At 35.3% G+C, this 13,563-nt stretch overlaps 1 protein-coding gene and 1 pseudogene across 3 annotated transcripts; one reads left to right on the top strand and one right to left on the bottom strand.

Moving 5' to 3' along the window:
- Positions 1 to 2,691: 2,691 nt before the first annotated feature.
- Positions 2,692 to 12,343, bottom strand: LOC106308483 (annotated as a pseudogene).
- LOC106311034 (uncharacterized protein At1g28695-like) lies at positions 7,604 to 8,937 on the top strand. 3 transcript variants are annotated; one of them, XM_013748266.1, is made up of 3 exons: positions 7,604 to 7,750; positions 7,859 to 8,227; positions 8,347 to 8,937. In XM_013748266.1, the coding sequence occupies exons 1-3, from the start codon at positions 7,604 to 7,606 to the stop codon at positions 8,845 to 8,847; spliced, it is 1,017 nt and encodes a 338-aa protein (XP_013603720.1). In that variant the 3' UTR covers positions 8,848 to 8,937. The 3 variants fall into 3 exon arrangements, with proteins under 3 accessions (XP_013603720.1, XP_013603718.1, XP_013603717.1); XM_013748264.1 differs by having other exon boundaries at positions 7,838 to 8,227; XM_013748263.1 differs by having other exon boundaries at positions 7,829 to 8,227.
- Positions 12,344 to 13,563: the final 1,220 nt, after the last annotated feature.

The raw sequence follows: 13,563 nt of genomic DNA, 5'->3' as shown, positions 1-13,563 counted from the left end.
CACAAGGTGTATGATGAAATGTCTGAACCAACTCTTCAATGTTTTTAGTTTGCTTTACCTAAGAGATTTGTTTCTAAAGGAGTATTGCTATTAGACTTGTTCTCCATGTTTGCTTTAGTAACATTCAACCTAAGAGATTAGATGCTTGAGTTGCTTTACCAAAAGAACATTCATCTAGAGATAGAGCTTGTTTGGCTTAGTGTCTAGGCATAAGGAAAATGTTTGATTGATAGCTTGTCACCCGTAGATTTGATCTACATCACCCAAGATGAAATGCCTAGCCCCATGAGTCCTCTTGCTTCATATTGAGAAAGAAAGTTCATTACTTTATTGCATTAGCTTATTAGTTCTTAGTTCATACAATCTTTAAAACCGGATTGCACTTAGCTTAAGCATGAACTTGCATTCCCTTTGGTTTAGAATCACCTAGGAATGGTTCGACAATCTTTTATACTACAACATTTGATTAGGAGCCTTGAAAACTCCTAACATCAAACGCTACAGGTCGAAAGAAATTAGATGATCGATCAAGGACATTAGTGCACCTTGGTACAGAACCCGGATCAAAAGCATATCGACTTCTAGACCCAACGAGCAACAAGGTTATAGTAAACCGCGACATTGTATTTGACGAGACCAGAAGCTGGAATTGGGGAAAGAAGATACCAGAAGATGAGAGTAAGGCAACATATGAAAAAGTGGAAATTATTACAACTGATGAAGAGGAAGACGAAAGCGATGATGGTGATGAAAAAGTAGAGGATGATCTACAGGAACCACAGCTGAGAAGGACGACTAGAGTAACCACAAATCCTGCTTACCTAGATGATTATATCATCCTTGCTGAATACGAATGTGAGAGACTTTTGATGGTGATCAATGATGAGCCATGGGACTTCAATGAAGCCAAAGAATTGGATGTTTGGGTTGACGCATGTGGAGAAGAGATCAGATCCATCGAGAAGAACAACACATGGAGTCTTGTTGATCCACCTAAAGGCATAAAACCAATCGGCCTAAAGTGGGTTTTCAAGATAAAACGTAATGCAGATGGGAGCATTAACAAGTATAAAGCAAGATTAGTGGCAAAAGGGTATGTTCAGAAGCATGGCATTGATTATGATGAAGTGTTTGCTCCTGTTGCACGTATAGAAACCATCCGACTTGTTATTGCTTTAGCTGCCTCTAAAGGTTGGCAAGTTCATCATCTTGACGTGAAGACTGCCTTCCTTCACGGCGAGCTCAAAGAGGATGTATATGTCAGTCAACCTGAAGGTTTTGTGATCGCAAGGGAAGAAACCAAGGTTTATAAGTTAAAGAAAGCTCTCTATGGATTGAAACAGGCACCGAGAGCATGGAATGTCAAGTTGAATCAAATACTAGTTGGTCTGAAGTTTCACCAATGCTCTAAAGAAGCGTCATTGTATAGGAGGGAGGATAAATCTTGTTTACTAGTCGTAGTGGTGTACGTCGATGATCTACTGGTAGCCGGGTCATCAATAACCACAATTGATGAGTTTAAGCGGGATATGGCAAGGAAGTTCGAGGTGAGTGACTTGGGAAAGCTAACTTATTACCTAGGCATTGAAGTTGATCAATTCGACGGAGGCATTACATTGAGACAGAACCGATACGCGTTGAAGATTCTTGAAGAAAGTGGGATGAGTGAATGCAACTCAACTCATATTCCTATGGAGTTTAATGTGAAGATGTCCAAGGCTCTTAAGGAGAAGAACATTGACGAGCGAGAGTATCGAAGGCAGATTGGTTGCTTACGTTATTTGTTACACACACGACCGGATCTTTCTTTCTCTGTCGGGGTACTGAGCAGGTATATGCAGGAGCCAAAGGTGTCACATGGAGCAGCTTTGAAACAAATCTTGAGGTACTTACGCGGGACTGTCTCTCTTGGAATCATATTTTCAAGATCGACAAAGATGGAGCTGATTGGGTATAGCGACTCGTCCCACAATGTTGATGATGATGATGGGAAAAGCACTACGGGTCACGTATTTTACCTCAACGACAGTCCAATATCATGGTGTTCGCAGAAACAAGAGTTTGTGGAGTTGTCCTCTTGCGAAGCAGAGTTTATGGCTGCTACAGAGGCGGCTAAACAGGCGGTGTGGCTGCAATAGTTGCTTGGAGAGATCATTGGGAAGGCTTGCAGAAGAGTAACAATAAAAGTTGATAACAAATCTGCCATTGCTCTTTCAAAGAATCATGTATTCCATGGTCGAAGCAAGCACATACACAGACGGTTTCACTTCATAAGGGAATGTGTCAAGAATGATCAAGTGGAGGTTGAACACGTTCCGGGAAATGAGCAACGAGCTGACATTCTTACCAAGTCACTTGGAAGGACTAAGTTTGTGTCGATGAGAATCCTTATTGGCATGGTACTTGTGGGAGAAACCGAGTTCAAGCTTAGGCGGGAGAATGTTGGATAAGCCATGACTTCCAAGTTTCCTTTTTCTTTGTTTTATGATTATCTAAAAGGATAAGGAAAATATGATTTGTAGTGATACTATTAAGATTAGGAGTTATCTAGTCTTATATATAGGGAATGCAACTTGTGATGCATTGGGTGTGATTTACGATTTGAGTTATTGTGATATTGTAATTGATTAATAAAAGAGGTACTTCTTATTGAAATAGTTTGTGATTCTATATAAACAGGGTTTACAAAAATTATTTAACTGTTAAAAAAAACAAAGCAAAGCTCATCTTCAAAGAAAAAAATTCGGTGACAATTGTTGTACACGGGGAGATTGGTGGATTGGTCCAGGTACTAATTTGGAGTATCATATGCTCTGTTTTCCCATCCATTGTCCTCCTGGCAACCGATATGTAGTCACGGCTCTTGGCGGTGAAGTTGATGTGGAAGATGGCATTACTAGACTTGAGCTTCAGAGATGGGTCTGTATGAGTTTCAAAGGTTTCCACAAGTATCTTGTTGATCTCGGAAGGCAAGCAAGACTTGAATGCGTCCTGGAAGAAAGAAAAGCTTCAAAAATTGCAAAAGGTAAATAATGCCAATCATCATCATGATTCTCATTATATTTACCTCATTATACTGCCAGTAGCAGTAAAGTGCGAAATCAGTATACAGACGAAGCCAATCATTTTCACATATGTCCTGCTCCTGAACCTGGAAAACACATAAAAAAAAGTTTACAAACTGCGTACGAAGTGCAAAAGAGAGAAAGCACATATATTGGAAGTTGATCTTGAAACAACACAATGAGTAGGAAAATGAAACAAAATTTACCTCGTAGAATCTCAGCCTATCATCAGGATTTGCTTCGGACAAAAAGTTGGGCATACGACCTTTGTAAAGCTCATCTACAGCTTCATCGTCCAACAGAGAGAAGGCACCTTCTCCTTCACCCACAATAATTTTATCTGGTTAAGCTCATCTACACCTTCAACCCAATAGATGATTTCACTAAGTTACCTGGTTTCTCGGGTTTAGTCTGCAGATTTGAGTGAAAACTCGTAAATGCTCGCTGTTCTGGGAAAAAGAGTTTGTGACTGAGCTCTGGAGAATGTGAGCTTACAAGATCCTTTACCTCCACGGTGATATAGTAAGAGGTCCATATACTAGGTCTGATATTGTATTTGGGTATGCGCATAAACTGCAATTTCCTCCCCTGCAAAAATAAATAAATCATGAAAACATATTATATATGTTGCTTCCACACTCAAAAGCATGCAAACCTTCTCAAAGTTGAAACAATGAACTCCCAAGCGGCCGTAAAGTGCGATATCGCAAGGCGGTTGACGTTTGCCTAGCTCGTGTGGATGGATTCCACGTTCAGGGATACGAACATGAACATCAATATCAAAACCCTAGCTAGAATTCATCAAATTACCAATTAATGAAGGGAAATACCCTAGGATTTAACCAGCGGCCTTGGGCTAGTGGTACTTGAGGGGAAAACCCCCAATACGGTACACGCAGTACGAGTCCCGCTGGCCACCCGGGCTAGGGTTAAATCCCAAGAATACGTGGAGTGCTGTGGGCCTCGCGGGAATAGTCGGTTGACCACGGTCGCCGGAAACCCGCGGTTACGTAAAAAAAAAAAAAAATACCCTAGGATAACACTAAAAAAATGTATGTCACAAATATAGACTTTAAAGATCAAAATGACCAAAATGTTTCATTAGAGAGGTAAATATACACTTATACACCTAAAGTTAACTAATCCAAACCTTAGAGCACCATTAACCCTGGCTCTTAGCCATGGGTTTTAGCAAAAGAATAATTAGAAAATCAATGGGTCTCATTCACTTTTTAAGAACTGCTTCTTCCTCCTCTTTTGTAAAGGCCGAATCTTGGGTGGTTTTGGGACTGTTCACGGGCCCCACCGACACGTGGCGGCTTGCGATTGGTTCCTTTTTAATTAATTTTTTTTTATCAGATAAAAAAAATTTCAAAAACCTACATATGAAACCGTGCATGGGTTAATGGTGCTCTTAGGGTTTAGAGTTAAGGGTTGGAGATTTGGGATTGAGATTTAAATTTTATAAAGTAAAAAATAAATATTAAAAATTTGAAAATAAAAATTTTTAAAATAGATTCAAAAAGTATTTTCGAATTTTTTTTTTAAATAGTTTCAAAAAGTATTTTCGAATTACAAAAAGAAAATTGGAAAAAAAATAAAAAAAATTTCGAAAAAATAAAATAAAAAAGTTTGTTATAAAAAAGTTTGAATTTGAAAACAAATAATCTAAAACTATAAAAAAATATAAAAATAATTTTTTTTAATTTTTAATTTTTTTAATTTAATTTTTTTTATATATTTAGGGTGTTAGGATACTTTTACCTATTAAATGAAATATTTTAGTCATTTTTGCCTTGTGATTTATTTTTCTGACAAAAATTCGAAAATGGTGGAGAATTGCCCATTAATCAAATCGACCATCTACGGAAAAAAAAGTGGTGAAGAGTGAGCGAGGGTTACCAAAGACTCCCGTACTTGGCGACAGTATCCCTAGAGTTGATGTTTCAGGGTTTAGGATTCGTATTTTAAAAAAAAAAAGGTTTAGGATTGATGGTTTAGGGTTTAGAGTTGAGTGTTAGGGTTTAGAGTTTGAATTTCGAAATAGTATTATTCGAAAAAAATTAAAAAAATTATTGTTTATTTTTTAGATTTTTATTTATTTAAATATTTATTTATTATATATATAAAGAACAAGAGCATAAGAGTCTTTTGCCAATGTATTTTTGAAAATATCGCTTTAGTAGTGGTAAAAATGAAAAGTGGTAGCATGAAAGTGGTAAACATGTAATTTTCCCAAGACATAATTATTACACATTTTTATTTATTTAAATATTTATTTATTAAAAATATAAAGAACAAGGGCATAAGAGTCTTTTGCCACTTAATGAAGAAGATATTTTTGAAAATGCCCCTTTAGTGGTGGTAAAAATGAAAAGTGGTAGCATGAAAGTGGTAAACATGTAATTTCCCCAAGACATAACTATTACACGAATTTAAATATTACAACACCATTAATAGTCTTGTAAGTTTGATCTGGAACCTTCAAAATTTTCCAATATTGTCCCTTTTTTTTTTGTGTAATTGAAGATGGTTGTTGTTGTTGATGATGATGATGTCTTTTCGTACAATTATTTCTTGTTCATTTTGAATATATTCACGAGTATTAATATTATCGATAAAAGTTAGTCTTATTGCAACATTTATGTTTCTTTTTTATTTTCTTGTTGTGATCTTATGTATTTACAAGTATTAATATCACACGATTTCAACAATTTTTTATCTCTAATCTAAAGATTAAAAAAATGAGGAGAGCCATTTTTACTTCGAAATGCACTAGTAGATCATATATGCATTACGAAAATCAGTTTATGGAATAATATGGTATTTTGCTTGAAGTTTAATATTAATTAAGATATTTTGTTTAAATTTTTTTATTTTGATATAATATTTTATTAATTAATATTGTTGTAATATGTTTATATATGTGCTATTTATTTACTAAAGTTTTATGAATTTAATTAAGTTATGACAAATATAAGGACCATATTATAAGATAAAAATAGTTTTGAAGTTGAGTTTGAAGTTTTGCGTTTGGAGAAGAACACTTTTTTTTTTTTTTGAACACCAAACATAATATTAAAACTCCCAAGCAAACTAGTTGGGGAAGGAGGAGTACAGTACAGACTTAGGTAGTGAATCAGCTAAAGATTTCAGAGATCTCGAAATGAAACAAAATGAAATACGGGTAAAACGTAAGGATAGTCTCGATGTCCCAAGTGATTCCGTAGAGATCCGCCGGATGACGCTTCGAAGAGAAGGCAGCAATGAGTGCCTGACAATCTGATTTGATGCAGATTTCTAAAATTCCAGCTTCCAGAGCATGGAGGAGAGCCGACCGGATGGCGATTGCTTCGGCCATAAGTGGCGATGAGATGAACTCGAACGCTCTGGCGTCCTGCAAGAAAGCAACATTCTCACGATTCATAAAACACCAACCACAACCTGCTCTGTTCGTAGCTTGGCTCCAAGCCGCATCAGTGAAACAGACGGTCCCTGTGATTGCTTGAGGAGGCTGGAGTGCAGATGTCGATTGTGCCGATTGTGATGGTTGAGAAGAACACCTTTAAACTTCAAATATAGAGTTCTGGAAACTTCAAAATAGAGTTTTTTTTAGATGCTCTAAGAGAGGTGTGCTATCCGAAATGGCTGACCAATATTGTAGTGGTCCGCAACTGTTTATTATTAATCTCATTTTTATCTCATTCTTTTGTTTTTTTTTTTGAACAATTTTTTTTCTTTTTCATTATAAATTAATAAAAGTACAATTATTAAATAAAAAGAAAACCTACAAATTTGGTTTTCCTTCATCATCATTAAAAAGAAAATGTACAAAAGTACTAACTTCTGTTTACTTATTTAACACTATGAAAAATTAATTAATAATTAATTTTTGTTCAGAATAATTATTCTATATTATTTCAATTAAAAATCATTTATTTTTTTTACAAAACTACAAAATTATGAAATTTTCTTTTTATAAGAATTTTAACAATATAGATAAGTTCTTTGGATCTTTACAAAATACATATGTTGTTGATGATCTATTTGCTTAAAAAATATTAAGAAAAGTTTATTATCAATATAAAACAAACAGTATAATGGGGTTTTTAGACTTATATAAATTGTATATAAATTTAAATTATTAATTTATAATTTTATTGGGACCATATAGGATTTTTTAGAAAATAATTATCATATTATTTGATCGATCTGTGTCATATTTTGAACCAGTCCAACTTGGGACCATAAAAATTTATTAATTTATTAATTTATGAATGATTAATTTATAGAGTTTCTATTGTAGTTTATCACTCGGTACATTTCTTTGTGTATAAGAGTATCATTTAAATTCATAGTTTAATAGGGAAATATATCAAGTATATACTACATTCATAATTGGGATCACCAAAGATTGGTGTATATCCATTGACAAAAATAAAAATTGGTATATCACAGTCGCTTAAATAAAGGGGCTGTAGAGAAAAAGGTCACATATACGTGAGTTTCGTAATCCTAATAACCCGTTAACCAAAAGCATGCCTCTCTGCAATGACTCCTCCCGCAACCTTGCCGTGGCCGTTGCTCTCCTTTTTGCCGGTGTCCTATATTTCAGCTTCTCCACACGTTCGATTTCCGATCCTATCTCCGATCTCTTACACAATACCAACACTCCTCAGCAAGTGGTACGTTTATTAATTACAATATATTGAAGTCTAGGGTAACTATAGGAGATGATGAAAGTCAATATACTGGTATTGAAGTGGTTACAGAAAACTATAGAGTTTCCACAGGACGAGCTTGAGGCAGTATTGGAGAGTGCGGCCGCAGGAAACAACAATACGGTGATAATAGCGCTTGTGAACAGAGCGTACGTCGTGGAGGTTGGAGAAGGGAGGACGATGCTAGATCTGTTCCTGGAGAGTTTCTGGGAAGGAGAAGGGACTTTGCCGCTTCTAGACCATTTGGTGCTGGTGGCAACAGATCATACGGCCTATGATCGCTGCCGCTTCAAGAGGCTCCATTGCTACAAGATGGATATTAAAGGTGTTGACTTGGAGGGGGAGAAAGTGTACATGTCAGCTGATTTCATTGAGATGATGTGGCTTAGGACTCACTTTCTCCTCGATGTCCTCCGCCACGGCTACCATATTCTTTTCACGGTTAAGTTTCTAGACGTTTTCGGCCCTGCTCAAAATCAAAATTCTATGAGAGGTGCCAATACTCTTTGCTAGGGTTTTGGAACTATATATTTTGAATGATTTTATTTTTCATTAGTCAGGACACGGACGTGTTGTGGCTAAGGACCCCCTTCTCCCGGCTAAGCAACAACGGGAGCTTGGATATGCAGATAAGCGTTGACCAAAACAACGTGGAAGCTGGACACGCCATCAACACTGGATTCTTCCACGTCCGGTCCAACAACAAGACTTTCTCCCTCTTCAATAAATGGTACGATATGAGGCTCAATTCGCCGGGCATGAAGGAGCAAGACGTCCTCCAGAAGCTCCTCGACACGGGTTTCTTCAATCAGCTCGGTCTCAACGTTAACTTCCTCAACACCACTGAATTCAGCGGCTTCTGCCAAGACAGCACTGACATGGGCGTCGTCACCACTGTACATGCCAACTGCTGCCGCCACATTCCCGCAAAGGTCTTTGATCTCACTCTTGTTCTCAGCGACTGGAAAAGCTACAAGACCTCCCATGTCAACAACAAGTGGAGCCCTCATCATAAATGTGGGGGTTCATGGAAAGACAACGACTATGTCCCCAAGCCATGATCCTCTTGTAATGCTAATGAGATTGCCATATATCTTACATACTAACATAATTAATTTAGAGTTTTATTATACTCATAAGCCTCTCAAGATCGCAAGTTCATGGATATTGGTGATACAGTGTATACCCTTGTTCACATTTTTTTTATATACCAGTGTTATTTTCAGAAGTGCCATGTTTACAAAGCATCAACCATATTTAAGATTTAGAAAACTTGGTTATCAAGAATTTACCTTATCATATTCGCTGGTTCATTTTAAGCACCTAACGGCTAAAGCTTTGCCATATAACCCACAAATATGGTGAATAAATTCTTATCGCCACTGAAATTGCACTTTTTTTAATTATGATGAAATACAAAGATAAATCTAATTACGAATTCGCCAACGGTGAGTTGTTGATATCAATCAAGTAGGGAATAGACGTGTTGACATAGGAGAAAACACAGTTCCTTGTTCAAGCATGTTTGGCAAGGAAATCTGCATGGCTTTTATTGGATCTGGGGTGGTAAACTACCTTGACTACCTTTGGCACTGAAGTTGCACTTAAAAAAAAAGTAGATAAATTAAGAGCTTTGACAAAAAAAAAGGCAAATTAAGAGCTTATGAATAAACATTTCTAGTTAAAAATCTCTGAAGTGTAGAGAAGTGAGAAGAAGAAAAAACGTTTGATTTGTTTATCGACAATGGAAATTCCAACTCAGAACAAAATTTATCAAAAATATAAAACATTGTAACATGATATTAATGTCTAGAAAAGAGGAAGACCACTGTCAATTTCTTGACTTTAGTTAATGTGAAAAAGAGATGACGCGGCGTTCTAAGACTTTGAAGGGAAAGAGATCACATTTTACCAACGATTACATCAATGTGTAAAAATAAAATAATTTTATTGGTTTTCACAGTTTTTCATTAATTAATGTGGCATTATCATCAGTACTATTAAATTAGGAACATACCAATTGATAATAGTTGAGTCCAATTATTTATTATTATTTTATTTTTTTTTACGTCGAAAGACCATTCTATTACTCAAACTTGAGGTGGTCTGGATAATCAAACCGGAATAGAACAACCAATAAAAAGTAACTCCTTATGGAAAGATCTAGCAGTCTTAGCTAAAAAATCTGAAATCTAATTCTGCGCCCGTGGAACATGAATAATGCTGAAGTCCGGGAAGCATATATGTAGCGTCTCTATCATCTCCAATTCCGTCGCGCCTGAGGGTCATTTATCATTGCAATCAGCTCCTTACAGTCCGTTCCGAAGCTCTGGCATGTTGAGTGTTGAAGCATATTCTCCATCGCCCATCCCAGTGCTTCCACTTCCGAATTCAAGGCTGATTCGCGTCGAGTGAAATTCCTTGTTCCCATAAGTTGAATGTTCCCACCACTGTCCATCCATACTCATCCACATCCACTGAATTGAGCAGAAGATGTCCAAGATCCATCTAACAAGCAGATATTACCCAAGCTTATGACTTGGGATATGATATCTTGCATATTTGCATTGTTATAGTCATTCATTCTTGCACATGTTGAATCAATTAGAATAATATTTAGGCATCTTTAGGCTCTATATTGCATACATAAGTCTTTATTAGGTGTTGGAGCATCCTTTGGAGTTTTTGGAGGTATTTGGAGACATTTGGGCTCTTAAAGAGTAGAAAATGATCATCTTAGTGAAATGGGAATTGGAGCGAGGTTCTGAAGCGACCTGATGCACCCGCTCTAGACGAGTGGAGTGTAGAGCGACCCACTAGAGCAAGGTATGACACCCGCTCTGTACTGGAGCGATCTCTCGCAGCGAGGTAGCGTACCCGCTCTGGGCCCAACATCCCGTCGACAACTTTGCATATTTGCATTATTTTAGTCATTCATTCTTGCACATGTTGAATCATTTAGATTAATATTTAGGCATCTTTAGGCTACATATTGCATACATAAGTCTTTATTAGGTGTTGGAGCATCCTTTGGAGTTTTTGGAGGTATTTGGAGACATTTGGGCTCTTAAGGAGTAGAAAATGATCATCTTGGCGAAATGAGAATTGAAGCGAGGATCTGAAGCTACCTGATGCACCCGCTCTAGACGAGTGGAGTGTAGAGCGACCCACTGGAGCGAGGTATGACACCCGCTCTATACTGGAGCGACCTCTCGCAGCGAGGTAGCATACCCGCTCTGGGCCCAATATCCCGTCGACAACTTTCGTGAACCGGAGCGACCTCTCGCAGCGAGGTGGGTACACCGCGCGTCAAATCCATGAAGTGCGAAGGAAGCCAGAGCAACGTCCCGGAGCGAGGTGGCGAACCCGCTGTGAAGCTGGAGCGACCAAGACAGAGCGAGGTCATCATCCCGCGCGCAATATGAAGAAATGAAGCAGAGAGCCGGAGCGACCTCTCGGAGCGAGGTGAGGCACCTGCTCTGGAGGCAGAGCGACCTGGTGGAGCGACTTCATCAAAATGTATGTCACAAATATAGACTTTAAAGATCAAAATGACCAAAATATTTCATTAGAGAGGTAAATATACACTTATACACCTAGAGTTAACTAATCCAAACCTTACAGCACCATTAACCCTGGCTCTTAGCCATGGGTTTTAGCAAAAGAATAATTAAAAAATCAATGAGTCTCATTCACTTTTTAAGAACTGATTCTTCCTCCTCTTTTGTAAATGCCGAATCTTGGGTGGTTTTTGGACTGTTTGCGGGCCCCACCGACACGTGGCGGCCTGCGATTGGTTCCTTTTTAATTAATTTTTTTTTATCAGACAAAAAAAAAATTCAAAAACCTACATATGTAACCGTGCATGGGTTAATGGTGCTCTTAGGGTTTAGAGTTAAGGCTTGGAGATTTGGGATTGAGATTTAAATTTTATAAAGTAAAAAATAAATATTAAAAATTTGAAAATAAAAATTTTAAAAATAGTTTCAAAAAGTATTTTCGAATTTTTTTTTTAAATAGTTTAAAAAAGTATTTTCGAATTACAAAAAGAAAATTGGAAAAAAAATATTAAAAAAAATTCGAAAAAATAAAATAAAAAAGTTTGTTATAAAAAAGTTCGAATTTGAAGACAAATAATCTAAAACTATAAAAAAATATAAAAATAATTTTTTTTAATTTTTATTTTTTTTAATTTAATTTTTTTTATATATTTAGGGTGTTAGGATACTTTTACCTATTAAATGAAATATTTTAGTCATTTTTGCCTTGTGATTTATTTTTCTGACAAAAATTCGAAAATGGTGGAGAATTGCCCATTAATCAAATCGACCATCTACGGAAAAAAAAGTGGTGAAGAGTGAGCGAGGGTTACCAAAGACTCCCGTACTTGGCGACAGTATCCCTCGTCCACTTCCTCCTCCTCCATCCATCGACTTCTTTTTCTTTTTCTTTTTCTTGCAATCCAACAACCTTATTACCCAATCCACGCAAAATTGAGTGGCAATCCTCCTCCGATAATTTTCCACTATCCAACAGCTTCCGCAGAGCATCCACCATCTCCAATCGTATTCTCTCTTTGGACGATCGTAACTTCAATTATAAATTAAGTTACAAAAAAAAAAAAACTTCAATTATAAATTAATTAAAAATTTTATTATGTTAATTAATCGTTTATTTTAGATCTTCCCAAAATTAAATAAGAACAGAATCTAACAAAAAAAAATCCTTCATCACAATAAAAGTATTAACATTATTTTACACTATGAAACACTATTTCATAATTATTTTTACACTAAAGAAATAATTTATTTTTCAATATTTCTAAACTAATCATCATATAAATTTTTATAAAACTATTTTTTTAATATCTCTCTTTTTATGATTGTTTATTATTAATTTCTTTTCTGATCTCTAATCATATTTTTTTAATAGTTTTTCTTTTCTTGCTTTCATTATGATTAATAAAATTACAGTTATTATATAATCTAATTAATAATTATTTTAGATTTTCCAAAACTAAATAATAGATAATCTAACAAATATTGGTTTTCCCTCATCACCAAAAAATATTAACAATATTTTACTATATATTTTATTTTATAATTATATTTACCGTATAAATAATTTATTTATCAATCTATCTAAATTAATCATCATCTAAGATTTTATAAAACTATCTTTTCATTTAAAATTAATATTTCAAATAATTTTTATATTATTTTTTCTAACTAACATATGTTTGTTTTAACAAAAAAAATATGAAAATTCACTCTAGAATAGAATGATATCATCAATAACAAAGTCAAAAACCTACTAAATGTTGGGTATACATGAGCATGACATTCTATAACTTCAAATATTAAGTTTTTTGCTTTCCAAAAAGGAACTTCAAATTTGAAGTTTTGAGAAGTGAATCTCTATATTTGAAGTTTCACTACTTAAAAATTGAGGAAATTACATGTTTACCACTTTCATACTATCACTTTTCATTTTTAACACCACTAAAAGGACATTTTCAAAAATACTTTCTTCATTAAGTGGCAAAAGACTCATATGCCCATATTCTTTATATATATAATAAATCAATATTTAAATAAATAAAAAATATAAAAATATAAAAATATAATAAATAATTTTTTTAATTTTTTTTCTAAATTATACTATTTCGAAATTCAAACCCTAAACCTTAAAACTCAACTCTAAACCCTAAACCATCAATCCTAAACTCTATTTTCTTTTAAATACGAACCCCAAACCCTAAACCATCAATCCTAAAC

The sequence above is a fragment of the Brassica oleracea genome, chromosome C8 (assembly GCF_000695525.1).
Source record: "Brassica oleracea var. oleracea cultivar TO1000 chromosome C8, BOL, whole genome shotgun sequence".
NCBI classification, from domain to species: domain Eukaryota; kingdom Viridiplantae; phylum Streptophyta; class Magnoliopsida; order Brassicales; family Brassicaceae; genus Brassica; species Brassica oleracea.
Note: the sequence above shows the minus strand (reverse complement) of the source record. Positions and strands in the feature narration are given on the sequence as shown.